At 33.2% G+C, this 27,691-nt stretch overlaps 1 protein-coding gene across 3 annotated transcripts; it reads right to left on the minus strand.

The window, feature by feature from the left end:
• On the minus strand, nucleotides 1-27,691 carry LOC133197581 (uncharacterized). 3 transcript variants are annotated; one of them, XM_061333688.1, is made up of 5 exons: nucleotides 24,469-24,538; nucleotides 21,896-22,070; nucleotides 21,104-21,226; nucleotides 20,886-20,958; nucleotides 1-730 (listed from the first exon to the last, which is right to left on the minus strand). In XM_061333688.1, exons 1-5 carry the CDS (start codon nucleotides 24,496-24,498, stop codon nucleotides 664-666), a joined length of 468 nt encoding a protein of 155 aa, XP_061189672.1. In that variant the 5' UTR covers nucleotides 24,499-24,538; the 3' UTR covers nucleotides 1-663. The 3 variants fall into 3 exon arrangements, with proteins under 3 accessions (XP_061189672.1, XP_061189671.1, XP_061189670.1); XM_061333687.1 differs by lacking the exons at nucleotides 1-730; nucleotides 24,469-24,538 and adding exons at nucleotides 6,034-6,695; nucleotides 27,645-27,691; XM_061333686.1 differs by lacking the exon at nucleotides 1-730 and adding an exon at nucleotides 6,034-6,695.

Raw genomic sequence — 27,691 nt, forward strand, 5'->3', positions numbered from 1 at the left:
TGCTGTATAAAAATTTATTAAAAGCGTAAACATGTAGTAATATATGAATTAATTAATCTACACCACTGACATAGCAAGTTATACAATAAAAAAGTAAGCATTTCAATTTTGTTAGTCAAAGCTTTTCTGACTTTCACACACATACATAACAGGCAAAAAATAAAAAGTAAAAATAAATGAAAATAAATAAATTCCTAATAAAAAAAGATGGTCCCAAGTCAATTGTATTTTACTAAACCCTAAAAACTGTTGAACTTACTAATATGTTAATACCATGACAAGTATTATGCATGTGAATTTAACATGTACCTAACATGGACCTGGTAGACCCATCTTCCTTAAAAATGTACTGGTTTAACATTATCATAGAGCTGACAATTTTCTGTTGTTGTTTTGAACAAATAATATTGACAATAATCATGATAATGTGTTGATGAGATTGGACACAAGTTTCATTTTAATTTGTCATATCTTGTTCAATTTATATCAGCTTACTGAGCTTAAACTACATTGTAATTCATTGTAGATGTTGCAATTTGCTCAAAAAGACAAAATATTTATCAATATACAAGTGATATAGCATACATACATAGTAAGCCAACTTAAAGTTCTTTATTATAACATAATAATGCACAAAAACACTTAATTTTCTCTCACTGATTACTAGTAGTACGTTACCCACCGGTATCCCCACACTGCAGGTGACCCGCAGGATATTTCAGCGGAATTTCTAAAGGTGTAAATGGATATTTTATTATACACATTTTAGTGAAAGAAAAAAATGGTTATTTTTCACTGGAAAAATATTGTTATTCTTTCAGATGTTGATTATTAACTTAATTAAAACGAACAGACTGAACTATATCATGTTTTAGTGCTGACTTGATCACTTTTTTAGCTCTCCTGAGCCAAAAGCTCAAGTGAGTTTCTTCTGATCGCTCGTTGTTCAACAGAAGGACCAAACCCGCTTTTGAGGGGAGATAATCTAGAAAAAGCAAAAATTGGATGGGGTCATTAAAAGAAATCTTCTCAAGAGCCACTGGGCCAGGAAAGATGAAACTTATGTGGAGGATTGGTGAGGAAGTGTATATTCTAAATTGTCCAAATCATGACCCCCGGGGTTAGGGTGGGGACACATTAGAGGGTGAAAGTTTTTCATTAAAATGGAGAAATTTTTTAAATCCTCCAACCCAAGAACCACTGGGCCAGAAAAGGTGAAACTTATGTGGAAGTTTCCTGAGGAAGTGTAGATTCTAAATTGTTAAAATCCTAACTCCAGGGGTTAGAGTGGTCCAAAATAGGGGAGAAAGTTTTACAATGAAATATATCAGAAATTTCTTTTTAAAATCTTCTTCTCAAGAACCACTGGTCTAGAAAAGGTAAAACTTATGTGGAAGCTTACTGAGGAAATGTAGATTCAAAATTGTTCATATTATAACCCCCACGGTTAGGGTTATATTAGTCACAATTAGGTATCAAACTTTTACATAAAACATATAAGGAAAAAAAAAATCAAAATCTTCTCAAAAACCACTGAAGTTGAAAAGATGAAACTTGTATGAAGGTCTCTGGGGTGAAGTGGGACCACAATAAGAGATCAAAGTTTTACATTGAAATATATGAGAAAAATCTTTAAAAATCTCCCTCTCAAGAACCGCTGGACTAGAAAAGATGAAACTTTTGTGAAAGCTTCCAGATATAATGTAGATTGTAAATTGTTCAAATCGTGCACCCTCGCGGTAGGTTGGGGCCACAATAATGAATCAAAGTTTTACATTTAAATATATTGGAAATTTTTTTTAAAATCTTCTCAAGAACCCTTTGACTAGAAGAGATGAAACTTATACGGAAGCTTCTAAACATTATGTACATTCTAATTCTTTCTATTCATGGACCGCGGGGTTAGGGTGGGCCACAATAAGGGATCCAAATTTTACCACTGGACCAGAAAAGATGAAATGTGAAGTCTGCCTGAGGTAGTGAAGATTTTAAACTGTATAAATCGGGGCCCCTAAAGGTAGCGTGGGGAATCAAAAATTCGCATGAAATTATATAAGGATTAAAAAAAATCTTCTAAAGAAACACAATATATCTATCAATTTGCAAAAATTGTCATGTGTGAATTTATTTTTTTTAGTTAAATTATGGACACGATTTGAGTTGGCTAAAATCATGATGAAAATTTACATAAAGCATGTATACCGGAAAAGAATTTTCTTCTCTATATCTGCAAGACCATGTTAGTCTTATTGATATTGAAGCATCCCTATGGTGTGCGGATTCAGAGATCCCTTAGAGTTTGTGACCATAATATGGGGTCGCAAATTTTCAAGGTAATATAAAAATCTTTAAATTTGAGTCTTCTGAAGAACAGCAGGGCTAAAGTAACTCTGGTGAGCGCTGTGGCCCATAGACCTCTTGTTACTAATTTCAATTGTGTTTATCCTGCTTAAAATCCTATGAGCTGGGGGGTAGCTAACGGGAGGTTTATAGAGGCCCGTAAGAAACAGGACGGGATGCATGTCCCCAAAATTATGACTATATATACTACCGGTATGCTAATTTTCAGTGGTGCTGATCGACTTTAGTGTAGTCCCCCCTTCCCCTACATGCCTGATATGTGATTTGACAATTCTCTCGAGAAAATTTAAATTCCACTTTTAAAATGTCCACAAATTTTTCTTTAACGTATCCGCTAAAATGTCTACAGCCGCCTCAGATAAGGTACTACAAGGAAAAACAGAATATACCCAGGCAATCATTCAGGTGTAAAAATCACAATGTTAACTTGGTGAAATAGAAATTTCAGAATGTTGACACAGCTAGCGTGAATAAATGTCACATAAATTAAAAAAAAGATAATCTAAACTTATCTTTTGTTATAGATACGCTGAAAACGACTCGTAAAAGGAAGAGATTTATCCTTGTCCGTCTTATTTTTCTTCGCTGGTTTTATTTTTTAACCCACTACTTTACGGTTCGAAGTATTTCGCTGTACAGATCTCACCTGTTTGGACGTACATGTTACTCAGTCGCAATAAAATTATCGAAGGAGTGAGAGAAAAAGTAACATCAATTGCACAGATCAATACGAGACGTATATTACAAACAAACACAAAATGCACCTAAAACATCGAAATAAAATGTAAACACTAAGACCACAGGTGCTTGTGGACAGGACCCCTCCCCCAATATACACCCTGGGTTCAAAGATATTTTTGTCTTCTTTCATAAATTTTTCTTCCAGCAGACATTTACAATGTATTCATATGGAAATTCCAAAAAATAACGTAGAATAAATGTTTTATTAAAAAAAAATACCCGCGGTATTAAAAGTATAAAATCATGACCGTCGGGGGATAGGTGGGCCACAATGGGCAATCAAAGTGTTTTACGTAGAATTACATAGGAAAAATCTCAAGAACAGCGAAGCCGTGATTATTCACATGCCCAGGTTGTTTAGATTCAAGTTTGTTAAAATCATGACCTCCCGAGAGTAGGGTGGGCGGGCCAGAATGTGCGATCAAATGTTTACATATAGGAATATAAAGAGAAAAGTATTTTTTCCCCTCAAGAACAACAAAGTCATTGTTAGTCATACGGAAGCATCCAAAGGTAGTGTAGATTCATTTTTTTTTCAAATCATGTCCCCTGAGATAGGGAATGACCTCAATGTGCGATCAAATGTTTACCAAGGAATACATAGCTAGGAAAAATCTTTATCTCAAGAACAGCAAAGCCCTGGTGAGTCAGTTTTATATGGAAACACCCGCAGGTAGGGTAGATTCAAATTTATTCAAATCATGACCTCTGGGGGTAGAGTGGGGTCACAATGTGTGATCAAGTTTTACAGAGGAATACATGTATATGGGGGAGGGGACCTGCTGATGAAGAACAGCAGAACCACACGTGCCTCGGGTGAACGTTGTGGCCCTTGGCCCCTTGTTACGAGTGGTGCTCACGCTTTTAAGATTTAAACCTTTAATGTAACATAAACCACACTAATACGAAGGGTGATCAGAAAGTTTGTGAACTAATTGAATAACTTCCATAAAAGAAATAAAATTAGGTTTCATTGTTTATCATTTTTAAAGTAGTCCCCTCCGATTTTAATGTACATCAGCCACCGTTCTTCCCATGCGCGAATCACGTGGTCCAGGCGGTTACGTGACATGCTCAATAGCATACTGTTCACAGAAGGTAAAAGATGTTTCCGAGTCTTAGATATTTCTTACCATGCAAGTTATTTTTTACAACAAGAATAGTCCATTTTTCGCAAATAGCCAAAATTCAGCAATAGGACGGGTGGATAAGGATATCCTTTCCCAGGGGTGCGTTCAACAACGTAGCTGCTACGTAGCCGCTGCGTAAAGCTACGATGTTGAAGGCAAAGCTAGCCTAGCCGCTACGTAGGGAGAGCTAGCATAAATATTTAATGCTAAGTCCTAAATCCAATATGGCCTCCTTAGTTACAACTTCGCAGCACACTAGATTTTAACTAAACGGGAAAATATTTTCTACATCTTATCGAATTAAATGTAAATTTACATATATATTTTCGCATGAAATAAACTTTTTTTGTTCCAAAAATAAGTCTTTACTGATATATTTTTATCTCAAATCTTAGACTTAGCTGCTAAGCTAGCTGTCCGTTCAATAAAGATAGATATCTACCACTTAGCTGCTAGATTAGCCGCTACGATCTTGAACGCAGCCCAGCAGTTACAGTATGAGAATAGTGACCATCACACCTCGACAACTCTGTCTTGAGTGTGTCATTTATCCAATGTGGATCAAGTATGGGTGCCTTTTCTTTATCATATCTAATACATGTATGTTTAAAGTCTAAAGTAAAGGATATTTTAGGGATTTAATAATTATTTTATTGTTAAGACATTCAACTATATTTCTAAGTGTAACTTGGCGATCTTTCATTACAAATTGCTAAACAAGGACACATCTCTTCCTCAGCTTACTTTCACTGGGCACCAGAACGAACATCATCTTTAACTATCCCCTCCTTCACTTAAACAATCAATCCAATTAATGATTGAAATTCTGGCAAGTTGTCTTCATAAACGTTGTACAAATTATTATATGACTTCCAAGATATACATTTAACTTTACAGCCGTTCGACTGAGTCAACCAATTTTTGTCACAAGTCGTCTACACATTGTGACGTCACAAACATGGTGCTTGTCATAATGTAATGACTCTATGTCAATCTGTTCTGAATTGTGGTTTTGTAAAATATAGAAGTTTGCGAACTTTTTGATCACCTCTCGTACGTACATAGCGCAATCACAAATTTGCGTAGAACTACAGAAAATATTGAATGTACCATACACAGGGAAATGTATCCCTAAATAACATAATTTATGTCATATACAATACCACACAGTAGCAAAGACATGTACGAAATTAAAAAAAAAACTCTTTAGTTATAACTTTAAAATCGTTTCATATATAAATATATATTTAAAAAGGTCAACATTTCCAATCTTTTACTGTGCGGTCCAGAAAATAGAATGTTGGACCGGTACAATGTATGTGGAATGTTCGATCGCTGGTTTTTTTTTCCTCTTTGTTTGTCTGCATGTTTGTTTGTTTGTTTTTAAGTAAAACTTAATTTGAATTTGTTAATTCTCAGCCTAGGCTGGATATTTAATTTGCATTCGTTTGTGTTCGACAATTATGAAATTGACCAATTTAAGTAATATGTTTTGTGAGTAAAATCAAAAATGTCATCCGCATCGCGCAAACATGGAAACCAGTGCTAGATTTATAAAGGAAACAATTTCTAAAGGTATAACAAAACATTTACTGACTGAGTTCTTGCACAGAATGCGTTTTGGTGAACCCTCAACCATTGTTGTCTTCGTTTATAGAATGACCTCTGGCAGGCAGTTTGGTTCTCAGGTGCGACAAAACGCATAACTGCCCTAAACCCAGTTAACAAATGCATAATATTGCTGTGTTTTTTTTCTCTAAATCCAGCATATTGAATGTTGGCAGTAACACAGTTCAGACACTTTATCATGAAAAAATTATTTCACACTTGTTATATCATGAAATCAAAATAGTAAGTTCCAGTCCTTCATGTTAACATCGTTATCGTGTAATCACCACTGCACATAAATACAATAACTAAACAAGAAAACGGCTCATGCAATTTATATATTATCTCATGCAGAAAAGATTATGTTTTCCTCAAAACGGGATATGAATGGAAACTACATCTTCGTCAAAAAAAAAAAAAATACTTTAACCTTTGGATAAATTGCAACAACATAAACTGTCTGAATACATTCTAGATAACTAAAGTACTAAATTTATACAGTACACCGGTCAAAATTTCACTGGATATCTCAACAAAAGTCAAGACCATATTACACTGTTTTAGAGTTAACATGACCATAAGTCAAGATCATGAAACAGATCATGCGCTTATTTTAGTATGTTTTTACTCGATCATGAGTACAAACGTATTAAAAGAATTGATTTAAAAGCTTTTAAAGTCAAACAGACTAATATGTCTACTTCCTAAGGAAGAAATAAATAAAATATACTGCACATAGCATCTTATTTTATTAACATTGCTGTGAATATCAGCATCACGACCTGCACTCTGTATGAAGACTGTTTTCTTGCACCACCTGTACCGGGATCTGAAGTGGCTGCTACTGTAGTTATTCTGGAAAACAAAGCAACATGTATACTATTTGTGAAAGACCCCTCACTGAATCGGAACTTTCGCTGTAGAGAAACCTATGGACTTGGAATGCACTGAGCCCCTACAAAGTCACTATTTTGAAGGTCAGTTCAGGCCACGATTTATGAAGGTAAACCCCACGTCGATTGACAAACCGCTGCATGGTACACTTATTTCCAAAACGAAAAAAAGAGGAAAAGAAAAGCCTTAAATCTTGTCAGTTGTATACAATATATATAATTTTAGCTTTTTAATGAAATCAATATTTTGTTCGCTACAAAATCCCACCCTTATACTTAATAATATATTTTCCTCTTTTTTCTTAAATGAGAAGGATTTAAGATTCCTCTAAAAGAATTTAAGTTCGAGTTTAATGAACTAAACAAAAGAGGGATAATATTGCAAACAGACGGCACACCATTAAGCTAAAATGAGGAAATAGACCCAAGACAGTTTGTCAACCTCGGTCTGGTTGATTGAAAAAGAAAATGAATAGTTTTACGGGATGAATTGTCCTTCAAATTCTAATTCTGGGCCAACCGTGAGTTTTCCTCTTATTGTTGAACCCAGATTCATAAAGCCTCCAACAAGTCAACACGAGTTACAATTTTTGTACGTTTATATGGAATCAGCATGGAATATACTTTTACATGAGTTTGGGATGTATCAGCACCGAAGGTCTGATTCCAACTGACTATAATTTTAACAACAAAACATACATACTGAACAAAGATATGACAAAATAAAGGGATTAAGAAGAAAGTATAAAGAAATCAAGTATCAAACAATTATTGAGCGACTGGTGACATTTTAGCGGCATGTATATAATAGAATTAAAGAAGATGAAAGAATAAGTGACAATAAATATAAACAGAAGTCAATTAGGAGATTAACTGTCCATGTCAGACTGCCTCAGGTAGGATTAAAGCTGTGCGGAATTTATAGAATTTATCACATTTGCCGAAATATACGAAAAGTTTTTATAACAATTTACACATAGTCCGAAAAGTTAATTTACACATTAATTTATAATTAGTCCGAAAAGTCGTATTTTACACCGTAACAATGGTATAAATGAATATATACAATCATGCGCATTGAAGTGGTAAAATTTTTCGTTTGAATGAAACGTTTGGGACTTTGCAATCGAATATCAATTGTTACATAATGACACACCCATTTCTTTAGAATTGAAAAAGCAATATTCGGCGCAATGTTTTAAGAATCGCACTCTCTGAGACTAGCAAAGTGAGTTATGCTGTATTGGATATATGCCGAATACAGTTTTGTATAAAAAAATATCAGATAGTTTGAGGCCCGTTAGGGCCGAAAACTGTCTGATATTTTTTCAAACAGAATTGTTTGAGGCATATATCGTACTTTAAAACATTGCTGTGATGTCAATCCTTTGTTCTTGCAGTCTAAAAATTTACCTGTGGCAGTCCGATATTAGTGAGCAGTCTGATATTAAGTGTAATATCAGACTCTCTCAGTATTGATATCCTTCAAAATTGGACTGTTAAGGAACAAAAGAATTAACCAGAAGTCTCTGATGAGACTTTAGTTCTACTGGTCTGTACGTATATCAAAGAAAAAGTAGCACTTGGATTTGAAACTTTGCAACATGCAGCAATAAGTAGAATTATGTATCTTAATGTAGTCTACTTGTGTGCCAAGTTATATTGAAATCAAACGTAAACTGAAGGAGGAGTAGTGTTTTGAAAGTATTTCACAGAAATTTCTATTTTTAGTGACCATGGCAACACCATTCACTGAAATGTAAAAAAAAGATAAATGCTATTATGTATCATAGTGTAGTCCACTTGTATGCCAAATTAGATTGAAATCAGACCAAAACTGTAGCAGGAGTAATGTTTTAAAGGAATTTCATAGAAATTTCTATTTTAAGTAACCATGGCAAAACCATTCATCAAAATCAAAAACTAATTCATCAAATTATGTATCTTAGCGTAGTTTACTTTTGTGCCAAGTTATATTGAAATCAGACTAAACTGTAGGAGGAATTGTGTTTTTAAGGAATTTCACAGATATTTCTTTTTTTAGTAACCATGGCAACACTGTTCATCATAATCAAATACTGATGCACTAAGTTATGTATCATAGTGTAATCTACTGGTATGCCAAATTATATTGAAATAAGATCAAAATTATAGCAGAAGTAGCTTTTTAAAGTAATTTCACATAATTTTGTTATTTTTAGTAACCATGGCAACTCGAATCATCGAAATCAAAAACAGATGCACTAAATTATGTATCTTAGTGTAGTCTACTTGTATGCCAAGTTATATTGAAATCAGACCAAAACGTAGGAGGAGTAGCGTTTTAAAGGAATTTTACAGATATTTCTTTTTTTAGTAACCATGGCAACACTATTCATCATAATCAAATACTGATGCATTAAATTATGAACCATAGTGTAATCTCCTTGTATGCCAAAATATATTGAAATCAGACCAAAACTGTAACAGGGATAGCTCCTTAAAGTAATGTCACAGAAATTTCTAGTTTTTGTAACCATGGCAACTCCAATCATCGAAATCAAAAACCGATGCACTAAATTTTGTATCTTAGTGTAGTCTACTTGTATGCCAAGTTATATTGAAATCAGACCAAAACGTAGGAGGAGTAGCGTTTTAAAGGAATTTTACAGATATTTCTTTTTTTAGTAACCATGGCAACACTATTCATCATAATCAAATACTGATGCATTAAATTATGAACCATAGTGTAATCTCCTTGTATGCCAAAATATATTGAAATCAGACCAAAACTGTAACAGGGATAGCTCCTTAAAGTAATGTCACAGAAATTTCTAGTTTTTGTAACCATGGCAACTCCAATCATCGAAATCAAAAACCGATGCACTAAATTTTGTATCTTAGTGTAGTCTACTTGTATGCCAAGTTATATTGAAATCAGACCAAAACTGTATGAGGAGTAGCGTTTTAAAGAAATTTTACAGAAATTTTTTATTTTGGGTAACCATGGCAACACCGTTCATCAAAATCAAAAACCGAAGCATTAAATTATGTATCTTAGTGTAGTCTTTTTTTTTTTTGCCAAAATATATTAAAGTGAGACCAAAACTGTAGGAGGAGTAGCGTTTTAAAGGAATTTTACAGACATTTTAACATCAATTCTCTGTAAGGACCAAAATTTTACTGTAGGGCTGTGGCACACACCATGAGCGATTTTCATGAAACTTTTTCACGTGATTAATGCCCATACACTATGACATAATCAACATTCAAAATTAAAGTTACTACCTTGGTTGCCATGGTAACGGGCTAATATAGATTTTGTCCCCATTTACTCTCAATTCAAGCATAAAAATGCTATATACTTGATTTCTTGTGGTTTAATCATCTTTATTATTTTGAGATAATTCATACATTATATGAATAGAACAAATGAAGCACTATATAACACAATTAAAAAAAATCTACAAGTCACCTGCAAATTCTTCAACTGATGGCTCAAAGATGACCTAATTCTTACATTTTGAAAATGGTCGTTTTTACCCTATATTTCAAGAAGTCTTTCAAGAAATGCAGGCAATTCAAGAAAAAATCACCTTAAATTTTAGAAACACCATAATAATATTAGTTAACTTTTATGAAAAGTGGAGTGGGGATATTTTTCATTTTCGGTATTTTTAACTTCGAAAATTGGCATTTTGCCAAATAATATTTTGTTCAAAATGTTACTAGACACTGGTTGTTTTATAAAATTTCTTTTCCAAACATTTTTCTCACTAATAAATAAGACAAACGGAATGATTAGTAAATATTATTAAAGATAATAAATAGGATAAAACAAAATTAAATGAATTATTATTGTTTCTCTATGATCCTTTACAAAGGGCAGATTACTCAAAATATAAAGAAAATTTCACTGGAACTTATCAGTAAACAACATTTTTAAATACTAGGTAAAAAATGCAAAAAGGTAATGGATTAAAACTCTAATGATACTTTTCAATCAAAAATAATAAATAAATGACAGATTATTACTTTTTCATGCATAGGTAGGTAGATACAGTGTATTAATTTAGCAGGTTTGAAATTTGATAAGCTAATGTTAATTTCCTCCTTTTAAATTTTGCTTGTTCCCAGATGCAAATCTTTAGATATCAATTTTATTTGGTTAAAGAAATTTAGAATTATTTAGACTGACCATAAATTAACACCCCATTAAAAACAATACCATTAATGAATAGTCTTACAATCAGAAAACATAGTTACACATATTCATGTGAATATGTATAATTTTATTGTTACTTTTAAAAACGGTTTTTTTTTCAAATTATTAATCAAGCAAGAATCTACATCTAAACATTATCCAAAATGTGTATTTAGAGATAAACAAAATGTAGAAAATAGCTGCTATATAGCAATTTTGTAGACAATAGAAACAGCTAGGCTTGATGTTTCCATGATTTCTCTTTACATCAGAGGTTGACCATTATGTGGTGTTGTGTCTGACCAGTCAAGAAGAATTTTAAATGGGTTTGAAAAGTGATACTTAAGATAATCATCTTCATCTTTTCCCCTGGAAAAAAAACATACATGACTGATTGTATACTTTAATCAAAAATCAATTGTTTAATATCTACTACATTTTTCATGTGATAACAAATACAAGTATATAAGCATATCTATTTTTATCAAAATGTATATAATACTAACCTAGTAGTTAGTATTTACATCTTGAAATAAATTGCCTCAAAATTCCTGCATGTGTACTTAAAAAAGCAGGCTTCATATCACAGGTGCTTGGGGACGGGACCCCCCCCCCTCCCCTATAAAAATTCATACTCTCGGATACTAAAAGAGAACTTTTAGTATCAGAGAGTATGAATTTAATAAAAGGTTAGTTTTAGATTATATTTTGGATTTTTGAATTGTAATACTTTGTGAATATGTCATAGAAATATATTTTATTATAAAAAAGTCGGGGAGAACCCTTGGAGTAAGGAACGCGGGGGAGGGGGTCCCATTCCCAAGCACCTGTTCTTCATATTTTATTGCCTTTAACGCAGACAACAATGCACCAATTCATGAATACCTTAAATAAATCATTAATAAATACAATACATGCCGCAGGCGTGTGTAGCGCTAATTCATGATTACGCCAACCACTCCATACCCAGTGATTGCGCTAAATTTTGAATACGCCAATTTATGTACACATACAGTATTTTCAGTGTAGCCAATTGCAAGATAAAAGTAACTGAAACAATTTACCATCACCTACTTCAAAAGCTGTCTCCATGAATATTAAATTGTTCAGTGAAGATACTGTCCAATGTTCAATTCTCACGGTCAATTGCAAGGTTTCTGTCTCCATTAGTTAATTTTGTAACTGCCTTCTGCTTCTGGTATATAGCCTTTGTGTTGAATAAAGATGATAAAAACACAAGAATAAAGGTTCTCTTTAATCAGTTATTTCCCAAGCATTTGCAACTATATCGATCATTACTGTATACTGGATATTTCTTTTGTAGTTAATTTACACATGTAGGCCTATGCAATTTTCTTGTATAAATCGTATGCATTAGGGATAATCATACAAGTCATCAACACTATTTCATATATATATATTGAATTAATTAAATTATAGTGTACTTACAGTTGCTCATATATCCTTCATCGTTGTACTATTTGAGTGCAACCTTTCATAAGTGATGCTCCTGTGTCACAGTCCTAAAATGTTAACAATATATACATAGAAGTATATATAATCAACAACCAATTTGTTTTTCTTTTCATAATTATTACACCCCCAGAATCTGTCAAAATCATGACTTTTATAAAAGATTGATAAATTCATGGTGGCAGTGACATTAAAAAAAAAATGAAAACTCAATATCCAGACAATTGTATTATTAAAAAAAAAATTCACCTGCTTTTTATTGAAAATTATTTCCCTATATATCTTTTCATCTTCTTTTTTCTTTTAAAAGCACCAGTACATCTAAAATATGTTTAAAATATTTTTTTTCAAATTAAAGAAATTCATTCTTATTGTTAATCATGAATGGATACATTTACATTGGTATATTATATTTATATCTTATTAGTTTGTATTTATAGCTGCAGTTAAATATGTTTTGTTCTTTTGCAGTGAATCGGAATTATATGACTTCTTTTTAGGCTAAAAAAATTTGTATGTGTTTCTGTTAAGTCGACCTTCTCTAATTTTTACCCAAGACCTACTACTTTTTTGGCCAAATTAGATTTTAAACTGTACCAATTGCGGATTTAGAGCCCCCCCCTTCTTTGTGTCCAAAATATATATCAGATTTAATAAATCAATTTTTTGGTGTGGCCTTGAGCCAGTACCCCAAGACCACACTGGTCCCCCCCCCCCTTTTCAAGATTCCTGGAACCGCCACTGTGTACAATGTTACCAAAAATGTATATTTTTTTATATAGCCTTGTGTATATTTTTCATTACATACAAACTTACATCTTCTACAATATTCTCCTCCTTTTGATAAACTTTGTAGTTATGATTTACCAAAGTAAGTTGCTTTCTGAAGCAAGCAAAAATTCCTATAATGCAAATATATTAATCAGATATATATCTGGAATGTCCTGCTAACATGGTGATCTTTGAATATAGACCAATTAAATCTATTATATAAAAAGATTATTTAATTTAAAATTATGTCAATTTATTTGAAAAAGCTTCTTACATGTAGTTTTTATACAAAATGAATATTTGAAAACATTCAAATTTATACCTGTGCCTAGGGGTTGTTCTAACCATTCCCACTGACTGCCCTATCTTCTGCTTGTTGTTTTCCTCCAATTGCATCTTGCATTTTTCTCATGGGTTTTAGAGTACATGGAATCCCACATGATGGGAATGCAAGTCAGACCTCATAAAATTTGTTTCAATATTTTGCAAAGTGAATTTGACATGAAAAATCTATTATCATAATAAAGACCTGTACATCATTATCAAGTTGAATGCTGAGAAAGCAGTGTCTCCATCATTTGATGAATTCCTTTGCCATTCACACCTGAATTCCATTTTAAAAAGTTGAAAAACACATCATTTTTCCGTTATTGTCTCATGTTTATTTTTCTGGCGTCTGTTTTTGCCACATGTTGTTATAAACTTCTTTAGACTTCAATACAGGAGAGTCAACAAAGGGAAATAACACCAGTTTAATTTTTTTGTCTTAAGTGCAAAAGAGTCAGCAAAGGGAAATAACTCTAGGTTAATTTTTAGGAAAAGTTATAATTTGAGGGGATTGAAATATGACTTTTAACTGATTTCCCCACCTCAAATCTTTTTGCATCTTTTAGATCTAAACTTGATCTTACTAAAAAGATCTTTTTGCTAAGTTTCAATTGCCTGCAAAATTTAATATGCATATCAAGAAATATGCACCTTTGTATTCATTTTTATGACAAATTCATGTAAATTGATCTGTATCATATTAAAAACCTTGTGTTAAATTGAATAAAATTTATATGCACAGAAACTTTGATTACTTAGCTATAAAATGAAACCCATGTTATGTTCATAACTTTCCTACATTAAGGAAGCACGGAATTATTTTACATGGTGATGACAATCAGGTCAGTTTTGCCATGACAAAATATTTCAAAGTCGTTGCTATGGAAACCAAGGAGGTACTGTCCAAAATTTACCTACCAATAGTCTTTATATAGGTCACTCTCTAATATTATAGTGATAAAATAAAATTCCATGATAGTGCGTGGCCAAGCATTTTTGGTCCTTACAGAGAATTGATGTTAATTTTTAGTAATCATGGCAACACCGTTCATCAAAATAAAAACCTATTCACTAAAATATGTATCTTAGTATAGTCTACTTTTTAGCCAAGTTATATTGAAATCAGACTAGCGTTTTAAAGGAATTTCACAGAAATTTCTATTTTTAGTAACCATGACAATGCCATTCATCAAAACCAAAAAGGATGCACTAAATTTAAATCTTAGTGTAGTCTACTTGTGTGCCAAGTTATATTGAAATCAAACTAAAACTGTAGGTTGAGTAGCATTTTGAAAAATTGTTTACAGACAGACGGACGACGGACACTTTACTATCGCATAAGTTCTTCTGGTCTCTGAGTAGAGCTAAAAAGTATGCTTATTTAGCACACGGCAAATTAGTTAAATTTCATACATACAATTATTTTGAAACAAAATATTGATCATACAGAATTGAAAAAAAAAAAAACTTTTAATTTAAACCGAATGTACTGCTCCGGGAAGGAAGAAAATATGACGGACCAGATCATAAAAAAAGATCATTTCTCTGGCTTTTTTAAAAGGATAGACTAACTGGGGGCCACCAGAGAAACCCCAAAACTTTCAAAAACCGGTCATAGGAAATGCCACTGAAATATGGCTGAATTATGATCGGTGTTTAGCAATATACAATCAATATTTTAGTGCTAACAAATTCCCTTATCTGGGTATAATAATTACCATCGAAAGTACTTGATCACTAAAAGCAGAGTTGGCTGATAAATCTCTCATTTTAACCATAGAAGAATTTTATCAAGGCACATACGGACAGGCTAAATATAGAAAACAAGATGTGTTTGTGAAACACTGATGCTCCCGTATGGCAGCTTATGGCGAAGGTTAAAGTTTCTCAAATGCAAGTCAAACTCCAAGGTCAAGAGATCAAAAATGTTGTTACCCAAAGAAAGGATTTGTTCAATGGATACACCTGGTAAATAAAAACCCCACAAGCACCAACCATTCAAAAGTTATGGTCATAGATAATATTTTCTAAAAGTGGGTCAAACTCCAAGGTCAAGGTCAAAAGGTCAAAATTAATGGTACGCAGGGGAAGACCTTGTAATAAGAAATACACATGCAAAATACAAAAATCCTAGCATCAACTGTTCAAAAATTATGGTGAAGGTTATAGTTTTTCAAAAGTAGGTCAAACTCCAATGTCAATGTCAAAAGGTCAAAATTGTTGGTATCCAAAGGAAAGTGTTGTCACCAGGAATATACCTGTGAAATATGAAAGCCGTTGTACTAACTGTTCAAAAGTTATGGCCAAGTATAAGGTTTTTCAAAAGTCGGTCAAACTCTAAGGTCAAGGTCAAAAGGTCAAAAATATTTACACCCATGGAAAGGTCTTGTCACGATGAATATACATGTGAGGTATGATAGCCCTAGCACCAACTGTTCAAAAGTTATGGCCAAGGTTAAAGTTGGGTAAATTTTTGCAAAAGTGGGTCAAATTCGAAGGTCAAGTTTGACCCAAAGGAATTCTTGTCACAAGGAATACACATGTGAAATATGAAAGCCATAGCTCCAACCAATCAAAAGTTATGGGCAATGTTAAAGTTTCTGCGGACAAAAAGACAAACAGCTAAACAGACAGACAGACGGACAGGGCAAAAACTATATACCCCCGAATCTTCGATTACGGGGGCATAAAAATTGGCAGTGTCTAATATACCTTCAGCATCTACTTTATTTTCTGTAGTTGTTCAGTTCAAGTTCATACGTATCTGCATTTTCCTTTCCATTCCAAAAACAAAATTCACTAGATTGTCTGTATCATAATTCGATGCATTGCTTTAATTTATGCTTCGTGTATGTTTTAAAGAAGAAAAATAGTCTCCCCACTTTCTGTATCAAACACCAAATTACTTCAAATACCTACTACAATGTGTAGCTGATTCCCTAAATATTGACTACTTTTCATTTAAGCCTGCATTCTTGAAAGAATTGCTTCAGTGGTTATTACATTGTATTAACACTTTTGTTAAAATATCGGACTGTCTCAGGTAAATCAAAAAGCAATGTTTTAGGATAAGAAATATCATGAAGTTGAGAGAGAGAGAGAGAGAGAGAGAGAGAGAGAGAGAGAGTCCCCGCTTCTGTAAAACTCACGCATTGAAACGAACATGTACATAATTACAGGTACATGTATGCACTTGTCATGTTTATTTAAGTTATCACAGCACGTGTATCGATCAAACGCGTGTTTACCTGATGTTTTTGTATATTGCCGATATGATTGCTTATTGTATTTAAGGAATACCTGTTCTACAGGTATTCGAATGAAGCTGTGAAAAAATTAGGACAATCGAGGGCTTTTTCTCAGTGCAAACTGATGTTTCCTTGTCCACTCGCTCCTACAATAAACCGTTTTCGCCTTTCTGAAGAAATGGATGTGTCATTATGTAACAACCAATAATTGAATTTTGGTTGTAACGCCTCATTTAATTGGATAAAAAATGAGTTTATATCGTATAACTTGTGTTACCTACGTCACAATGACTTAATTACGTCAAAAACGTATCAATCCGCTCGACGTTACCTTTAAATTTTGTACAATTTGAAGGCATTTTTGAAGGAGAAATTGTCTCATTATTTACTCTTAATGATGGAAAATTAAATAAGGAATGAATTTAATAGCTACCCAAGTTGTACAGGTATAACCTGGGCTGGAACATTTTACGCTTTTTATAAACCGCTTCGGGGTTAAGAAAGCGTAAAATGCCCCAAACCAAGTTAAACAGTATAACTTGGGTAGCTATTAAATTCATTCCTTAATTGTTAAGAAGAAAGCTCAAAATATTTCATTCAAATGGAAAAATTTACCACTTCAATCAGTCCAATAAAACCATGCGCTTCATTGTAATTAATGTACTCAGTTATAAAAGCTCATAGGGTAATGAACTATACATGTATGTACTTTTCATACATGTATATTTTTCACATGCTTGCTTACATTGACTGTACCCTTATGTATTACTAATTACTAAACGTTATAAATCTGAGAAAGTTGCAGCCAGAAGTGTATGCTTATGATGAACAAGAGCGCTTCTTGCAAAATTGTGAAATTCATTGCCCCTGGGACAGGGGATCTGGAGTTAAGGTGGAGCTCTATTGACCATATAGTGAAAATGTATTAATTCTTTGAAAAATCTTCTCTACTCATGGTTATTTAACAGACAGACTTGTGCATGGTTATTATGAGCAGGAGTGCTTCTTCTGAAATCGTGAAATTCATGGCCACTGGGTGAGGGGTTCTGTTTTTCAGGGTGGGGCTTTATTGGTATATAGAAAAATTCTTTATACAAATCTTCGATTGTTCTCTGCTCCTGGGTACAAATAAGCGGACAAACTGTACACAGATACGATGAGCAACAGTGCTTCTTCCAAATTTTGAATTTCATGGCTCCTGGGTAATAGGGCGGGGCTCTATATTGATCATATTGTGAAAATGGATTAAATATTTGAAAGTCGTCTTATCTGTTGCTGGATATTTTACAGAAACTAAGTGTATGTTATGATGAGCAAGAATCCTTCGTCCCAAATTGTGAAATTAATAGCCCCTGGGTCAGGGGTTCTGGAGTTGGAGTGGGCGCTATTGTGATCATATATGAAAATATTAACTCTGCTTTAAGAGAAGTTATTCCCGTTTGTTATTCCCCTTTGATAATATTGTAATTAAAAGGTCAATTAAAAAAAAGAAATATGTGGTAACTTTTATTATATAATACAGAAAGTACTTTTATAGGTTTAAATGATCAGGTACACTTGTTAATTAAAGATGAATAACAAGACAACGTTAACGCTCACTATTCTACATCAGCAGATTTTTTTACAAGGACATTCCTATGTAAAACTTTGATTATTATTGAGGCCCACCCTACCTCGGAATCTTGACAAAAAGGTAAATCTATACTACCTGAGGATGCTTCCATATTAATATGACTAATCATACTTTTCCTGTGCTTGAAAAAAAGTTTTTAAAGATCCTTAACAATGAATTCCTATGTTTATATTTGATTACCCATATTTCCTATATACTCCTTCTTAACTTTGATTGTCTTTGATGGCCCCACCATACCTCTGGATGTCATGATTTGAACATTTTGTACAATAGCTGAATATGATTCCATATAGATATGACTAATTATGGCTTTGCTGTTCGTGAGAAGAAGAATTTGAAATGATTTTTTTTTTCATATATTCTCCTATATTAATATTTTATCGCCCATTGTGGCCCCACATTACCCCCCAGGGGTCATGATTTAAATAAATTTGAATTAAAAAACCTGAGGATGTTTCCATATAAGTATGACTAATAGTGGCTTTGCTGTTCGTGAGAAAATTTTTGATTATTTTATCTTATATACATGTATTCCTATGTAAAACTTTGATCGCACCCTACCCCCCGAAAGTCATGATTTGAACAAATTTTAATCTACACTACCTGAGAATGCATATATATATTAACAAGTTAAATTGATGCAATGCATCAAAATTTAAAGACGAATTCAACATACATCTAAATGCTGACAAAAAAGGGCATACAAACTTCACGTGCTTATACCCTGGATCTTTGTCACGTGATAATACCAACCGATATGTATTTGAAATCTAAATAATAAATGTGATTAAAAAAATCCATTGTGTCATTTGCAACTGTTGTGTATTCAAAGCAAAATTTAGTTCTTTAACTTTTTACAATTTATTAATTATTTTAGGCACTGTAATTCATATCCGGAAACGCAATACGTTTTATTTTTATATCTTACGCACGTCCATGTTTGGGGAGCAGTTCATGTAAGCACTTCTCATAAAAACATGGGTAATGAGACATTATTATTAAATTCTATTGCTTCTTTGGAATAATTCCTTATTGATAAGTAGATAACATACATAAAAGTTATATATATATTTTTAAATTTGCTTAATACCTAGTCTAAATGATTGTTATAACGTTTCAATTTGTTTTTCATTTCTCATCAGATATTTTTTAATTTTCTATTCTTGAGAAGATAAATTTTAAAGATTTTTTCCAATATCGATCGCCCATAATTGTGGCCCCAGCCTACCCTCAGGGTCATGATTTGAACAAACTTTAATCTACACTACCTGAGGATATTTCCCTCTAAATATGACTAACTATGGCTTTGCTATTCTTGAGAAAAATATTTTTAAATATTTTCTATGTATTCCTATGTAAAACTTTGACCACAGGTTTTTATGTCTTCAAATCAAGGGTCTGGGTCTTTCCATGGAAAATTTGGTTGAAATTAGGAAAGATGTCCTATTTAACATTTTACTAAATAAATTCAAAATGAGAGTTTGCAATGTATTTATTGACTTAATTTACTTTCAGTCAGCAAGTTTTGCAACATGCCCTATGTACTAGTAAATTTTTGAACACCATTTCCGATATACATGTTACTGAGTTCGTACATTTTTTTGATCACATTTGTTTGTTTCCATTGTACTTTGGAAATTTTCTTTTATTAAATTGGGAAAAACATATACTTTTTACCATGAAACAGAATAAAGGCCCCCTACGACCCCTAAAAAACCCTAGACCACCCCTTATAGCTGCACCCTACACTCGGGGTCATGATTTGAACAAATAGGAATCTACTCTATGTCAGGAAGTTCTACTTAGGGTTCATAAAAATTAAACCATCTGTTCACTCATTTAAAATGTTGCTTTGATGCTTATGATTTTCCACAAAAAAGAGTATTTTATAAGTAAAATAGAAACAAATTTAGCATAGCTTGTGGGGCAAAATTAAACAAAAAAGACATTTCAACTTGACAAACATATTAAGAAATAATAGACTTGTATCCAATTAGAGTTATCTCTCATATCAGAGTATTAAAGAACCTTAAGTTTCATCTTTTCTGACCCAGTGGTTCCTGATAAGATTTATAAATGATGTCATTAAATTTTCACAAATTTTTAATTACTTCCATTGAAAGATGACTTGGCCCTTCATTTTAATAAACTAAATAACCCGTCACCCAAGGATGCTTTGTGGCAAGTTAGGCTGAAATTGGCCTAGTGGGACTGGGGAAAAAGCAAAAATTAAAAAAAAGTTAACAGACAGCTAAACGGGTGGACGAACGACGGGCAAATTTGATCTGAGAAGCTCACTTAAGCTCTCAACTCAGGTGAACTAAAAAAAAAAAAAAAAAAAAAAATTAAATCCCATGCTTTGTGCATCTGAGCATGATTTCTTATCATACTGACAATGAATGCATGACTGTGGCCCAGAAGATATAAATATGTTTTAAATATTTTATATACATTTGTGTCTGTCAACAAAAGAAGTTAAAACCCGTCTCCGATTGCCCTCCTCCTTTGTATATTTACCTTTGTATACGTGGACAGGTAGATTCAGCTAGGTAACATTTCTCGTCAGGATTTATCTCTAAGCATGATGGCCCTGTCAAGGTACAATACAGGTAAACACGGTCAAGTTTTCTTCATGGTTAATTATAATACATGATGTCAGAGTTTGGAACATGTAGTTAATACTTTTAAAGCATATTTTCCATAAAGAATTTGTTCATTATTGATAGAAGACTTACATTCATAAAGTTCGTTAGACTGATACACTTTGTTTGGACACGTCTCGGGAAATAGATTTGTACAAGGATTTTGTTGGTTAAAGTAAACGCTTTTTATGAAACTGTTGTAAACTGCACAAAAACCTGTAAAAATTATTTAATATTTTTTAAATATACTTTTTAGTGCTAAAACAAGTTGATACATGTTCTATTGTATTGATCTATTCTTGACTCTTGTCAGTGTTTACACAATAATATGAAAGAATTTTTAAATTCCCGTCCTGCGATACTTTGCATAGTTATGGATTGGGTCGATTCTATCTCGGAATTTTTTGGTAGATTCACGTTCACTTTGTCACTAATGTAATTTGATTGATTTCTCTATTTTATCAAAACAAAGAATATCAATATATGCACTGGATCTTTGTGGTCAGATTACGGTCCTAAGAGATTAGGATAACTCCGTTCTGAAACGGGGCACTGTCTAAAGCATAACAAAGTCGACTGCCTGTCACTATCGAAAGGGAATCGGGTTAATATTAAATCAGGTAAGTAAAAATGATCATCCTAAAGTTTGAGAATTTTACGTTTTTTCATTGTTACTAAGACATGTAAGACTTGGTAAAGATTAGAAGAAGGGGGAAGCATAACGTACCTTGCAGAACACAGTCACTTTCTCAGCAAATTACAAATCATATGAAGATTTATAACAGAAAAGTGCAAAATCAATGAAAAGCAGTACGCACTATTTAAATTACTGATAGCAAATAAGGTAATTGGTTAAATTTGGGTGTAAATTATTTGTGCTCAAACCTGGCTGTATTGGTTCTGGAATGAAACAGTCCTCTATAGTGTCATTCAAATAGTTTGTAGGGAGACAATGATAAACAAGATTTCCGGTATTGTTGCAGATAATTTCCGATCTAATCGTCCAAGAAGTTTCATTCCTCGGACATTCCCAGCCGCTTGTTTTTGTGAAAGGATACATCTGCAAGAACAAAATGAAAAGAAATAAAAAAAAATGTCAAGGAATTTACCATAATCACCATTGTAACCTAGCAACTAAGCTTTATGATAAACGTAATGACTTTAACTTTTCAATCATCAACTTTCCTTACTTGTGCAGCAATATACCATTATCACCTGTAAACGGGGTTTATATCTCAGTTGATTCGATGCGCAAGAGCGAACGATTTCTAAAACGAGGTAATTTATTGACAAACAAGTTGATAAAACAAGAATATCAACAGTCTCGTTTAAAGTCATCATTTCGTAAGTTCTTTGATCGATGACCTTGTCAGCAAATACCATCTTTCATTAAGCCAAATGCTAACTGATTTTTTCATACTAATTGTTAGGCCATTATTTACACACTGAATTGTCTACGGATTTTTCTTTGTTTCATCATGACAAGGACCACAGGGCGGGTGTGACCGGTCGGCAGGGATGCTCACTCCTCCATGGCACCTGATCCCACCTCTGATGTTTTAGAAGTCCGTGTTTGCTCTGCTCCTTATTTGTATTGTTTTAATGGACTTTTGATCTTGAATACTGTTCATTATCTCCATATATTTCATCCTACGGATTCATCCTTACTAATTAAACAAGGTAGGTTTTATTCTACGTCCTTTTTAGCTCACCTTTTTTTTTTTTTTTTTTTTTTTTACACTTTTAACGTCTTCTCCAGAACCACTGGGCCAATTTCAACTCAATTAGCCACAAAGCATCCTTGAATGATATGAATTAAGTCTGTTCAAATGAAGGTCCACGCCCTTTTTCAAGGGAAGGTAAGTGAGAATTTCACGACATCTTTTAAAATTCTTTTCAATAAAAACTGGGCCAGAAAAGATGAAACATGTTAAACCTTTATTACATAGTGTAGATTCAAGTTTTTTTTCAAATCATGATCTCCGGAGGTAGAATTGGGTCACATAGGGCATTCAAAGTTTTACATTGGAATATATAGGAAAAAATCTTAAAATCTTCTTCTCATGAACAGCAAATATTAGTCATATTTATATGGAAGCATCCTCAGGTAATGTAGATTCAGGTTTGTTCAAAACATGATACCTGGGGGATAGGATGGGTCCACAATGGAAGATCAAAGTTTTATATAGGAATACAAAGGGAATATCTTTAAAAATCTTCTCAAGAACAGTTAAGTCATGATCTGTCATGTTTTAAAATTAAAATTCGGAAGCATATTCAGGCAGTGTAAATTGAAGTGTGTTCAAAGCATGTCCTTCCTCTGTCCCGGGGAATGGTCCACTTAATGTTCATGTATATTTAAACTTTTCAATACCAAACTACTTATTACTGTTTTTCTTTGGCCAAAGTGCTCAGTTGAGCGATGTGGCCCATACTTTTTTTTTTAAAAGAAAGGATTTTTGCTTCATTGGAAAATGTAAAATGTGCTAAATGATCAATGATATCATTGCAGTACTAATAGTACTTTTTCTACAATTCTTGATCTACATTTTTAGTTTTATGTAATGTACACATATATGAACTTTCAATAACTTTCAGTAAACTGTATGCCAACTTTAATATCTGTGATGTAATTTGTTGGGATTCTTCATACTCAGACAGGTACGAAGTGGAATCACATGGGATCTGTAAGTTTGATTTTCTTTTATATGAATCATGATTTATACGTTTCCCACTTTCATTATAATCACTATAAAATATATAATCATTAAATTTTTATGAATTAAAAAATTATGATTAATAATGTTGTATATTTTAAGTTGTGTATCATTATCATTATATGTAGTATTTTATCAGAGACATCTACAGCTACAACCTTGAAGAACCTTCAACAGTTGCTACTGTTACAGAATATTGCATTTTTATACAGTATTTTCTTTCTGACATATTTTCATTAGCGAAAAAATAACAACATTTTGTCCCTATCTTCAAATTGTAGATGTTTTTTGGGATAATTGAAAGTAAGCCAGAAAGAGACTACGCCCACCAACACTTGAAAGCCTTATATATTTATATAGCTTGATTCTTAGTTTGCATGCCTGAATATTTCTTGTCAAATTATTTTGATGAGACTTTATGGTTAAATCTTGCATCTTCTACATTAAAAAAATACGAATCTAAAACAAACACAAATCACTATAATTCAAAACAATTATGAATAGGATGATATATTCCAATATTTTACTATTATTTTAAAACCGTCCCAGTAGTCCAACACAGGTAAGTTTAACCACTGCATGAATCTTTACTGTGTATTAGGTCACTTCCTTTACATGTGTTAAGGGATATATTAGCAGAGAAGACTGCACCTGTAATATTCAGCCCCTCCCACACCTGAGATTACCCACCCGGTAAAAAGTCTGCCAGGAAGTGAGTATAATAGAATATCAGATACATACCATTGTAAATAGGTACACAAAATTTAACATTTTTCAGTTGGTTTTTCAGTACTTCCCCTTTGCTTATTATTGCTAAAGCTAAAGAGAGAAATGAGGGGGATAAATCCCCATATTGAATGGGAAACACTTTAAGCAACACTCACGATATTTAGATGCAAATAATAGGTAATAAATAGGAATCTACAGGTATGCTTATAAAATGTCCATAAGATACATCTTAAGATATGTCTTAGGATATGTCTAAAGGCATATCTTAGAACTTACGATATTTCTATCTACAACGGAAGCATAATTGGAGTATCTTAAGTTAGTTTGTGAGTTCCATCCTATGCATTTTTGTAAAACAAACATTACTGGTACATACACTTTGTATTTGCAGTTCCATCACGTAAACTGGAAATTATTGAAATGTGTAAAAAGTAAATCCTAATTAAAACACTCTACTTGTGAGTGCGGATCAAAACTGAAAGCGTCTAGATACCATAGGCGCAGTTGCATAGGCACTCTCCATCTGCGTAATTTCGTAAAGTTTATTTAATTTATTTAGGTCTGCCCTTCTATACTATAATATTTATAAGTACATAAGGATAGACCTATATGACAGACTTATTAATCATTTACGAAATTGGACGGCGAGCACCTATACTGTTTTCTGTTGTATATATATACAAGAAACACTAAAATCGTATAACAATACATTTTCAGACCGAGAAGAATTAAGTTTAATCTATAATCTTAGAAAATAATTCGATGCCTTGCTTGTACCCAAATGATCAACAGCTCTCTCTCTCTCTCTCTCTCTCTCTCTCTCTGCTTTTGAAAAGATATTTCTAATTTGTGCCTTTATTTTTTGATTTTTTTTTACTCCTATCATCAGATATTTCTCCCTATCTTCCGGTCAATCTTCCTATCTTCACTTGAAAACAGTTGTTCTTATCTTCAAACCAATTGGTCGCACGCATGACGTAATGTTTAGAGATCGCAGTGTAAGGAGTTGATCCTTATGTCGCGGGTTCGAATCTCACTGCGGAACGTGGAGACCGGTCCTTCGGATGAGACCGTATAAACTGAGATCCCGTGCATGTCGCAGTGGATACTGGCAAAAAAAAGAGAAGATCCTTCACTACTCAATGTCTCTGAATGCCGAGTATAGGTCTAAATTTGCAGCTCTCCACCGGCAAGTGGTGGCATCTCCATCGGTCTCACACAATTATTCCTCGAAAATTACCTCGATACATAATGAGACTTAAGATGCATGGGATACAAGCTTCTGGTTGGGGTAATTAATGAAGGATAAAACCAGAGACGTCGGAATGGAATACTAGGAAGTCTCTGGTTTTATCCTTCATTTATAACCCCAACCGGAAGCTTTGTATTCCCATGGGTACCAATTGCGCCCCGTTATAAGCAGACCTAATTTTGTATTCATATGGAGCAGGATTTGTTCAAAATCTTTTACGTGAAAAGAAGAAAACACTTGCTGTGGCCTTCAACTCGACATTTAGATACATCGGCGATGTATTGTCAATTAACAATGGTTATTTCCATTCTTATGTCGATACGATATATCCCGGTGAGCTTGAGATAAAAGATATCACAGAGTCTGACACATCTGTTTCATACTTGGATATTTTGTTAGAAAAAGACGTTAATGGCAATCTAACAACAAAGCTTTATGATAAACGTGATGACTTTAACTTTTCAATCGTCAACTTCCCTTACTTATGCACCAATATACCCTTATCACCTGCATACGTGGTTTATATGTCTCAGTTGATTCGATACGCCAGAGCATGCTCTACGTATGAACAATTTCTAAAACGAGGTAAGTTATTGACAAACAAGTTGATGAAACAAGAATATCTACAGCCTCGTTTAAAGTCATCATTTCGTAAGTTTTATGGTCGATACAATGCCCTTGTCTGCAAATACAATCTATCATTAAGTCAAATGCTGATTGACTTTTTTTTCATACTATTTGTTAGGCCATTATTTACACACTGAATTGTCGACGGATTTTTCCGTTATTTCCCGACCATGACAAGAAGCACACGGCGGGTGTGACCGGTCGGCAGGGGATGCTCTCTCCTCCATGGCACCTGATCCCACCTCTGAAGTTTTAGAGGTCCGTGTTTGCTCTGCTCTTATTTTGTAATGTTTAATGGACTTTTGAGCTCGAATACTGTTCGTTATCTCCACATATTTCATCTAAAGTCTTACTATGTATCGAGGTAATTTTCGAGAAAGAAATGAGTGGTTTACAATAAAGAGGCTCAACTAGAAACGTCTGAAACGATTTATTTGACAAGAAAAAAGTCTCTCGAAGCGAACGATGTGATTTTAAAGTAGGTGAATGATTGATATATTAACAAAATACGAGCTTGAAGCGGAGGTGCCTGAAATTGAGTTACTAGGTACCTTGTGGAAAGAAAAAGAAGGGGGTGATCCCATATATGAAACAAGTGCCTGTGATTTTTCCGCATGTAAATGAAAGTCTCCTGCATATCAAGAAAACCTGTTTATTCACCATGTACTTTATAAAGGTACATTCACTAAAACTTTAGTACTCTACATGTTATGGTACATTTACATGAAGTTGTCAGTGCATAGTAAACAAAGTAATCCACCGCGTCACTTGTGCGCAAATGGTTACATTTGCTGGGTGCCTCACATGGAATCAATTGTGACAGCCGCTGATTTGATCCAAAAAAAAAAAAAAAAATGCGCACCATGTTTCCGGAAATTGACATTCATTCTCCCCGCCCAAATAAAGGAATTTCAAGATTGCGCAAAAAAAAAATTGCAAAACGGTTCCTTATATAGATTACTTGCATGGATCACTAGTTCACAGTTAATATATATATATATATATATATATATAGAGAGAGAGAGAGAGAGAGAGAGAGAGAGAGAGAGAGAGAGAATAAGGTGCAACATGCATTAAAAATATGGTATATACTGATAAAATGAGTATGAAATCAATGTGGCAGTGCATGATATCTCGATTCCGACTTTTTGACACCATATAGCTAGCTGTGTGTAGCATTTCGTAATATATTCAATATACATGTGCGTGTATGAAAGTTTTTATCACAGCTACGGTATAGTATTAATTTAGTGCTAGAACATTTTATATATCTGCTCAAGGACACCAATTAGTACACAGTAGTTCTTACCTTAGTGTTTTGTAAACACAGAAACGTTTTTCTTCGTCACTGATTTG

This window comes from Saccostrea echinata, unplaced genomic scaffold, assembly GCF_033153115.1.
Source record: "Saccostrea echinata isolate AGI-Se365-2 ecotype Australia unplaced genomic scaffold, CSIRO_AGI_Sech_v1 ptg000030l, whole genome shotgun sequence".
Classification (NCBI taxonomy): domain Eukaryota; kingdom Metazoa; phylum Mollusca; class Bivalvia; order Ostreida; family Ostreidae; genus Saccostrea; species Saccostrea echinata.

Coding starts and splice junctions, on each gene's coding strand:
- LOC133197581 (XM_061333686.1), bottom strand. CDS start 24,498: ATGTTAAATTTTGTGTACCTATTTACAATG. Junction 21,227..21,895: donor TCCAGAACCAATACAGCCAG/GTTTGAGCACAA, acceptor TAATTTTTACAG/GTTTTTGTGCAGTTTACAAC. Junction 20,959..21,103: donor GTCTAACGAACTTTATGAAT/GTAAGTCTTCTA, acceptor GTACCTTGACAG/GGCCATCATGCTTAGAGATA.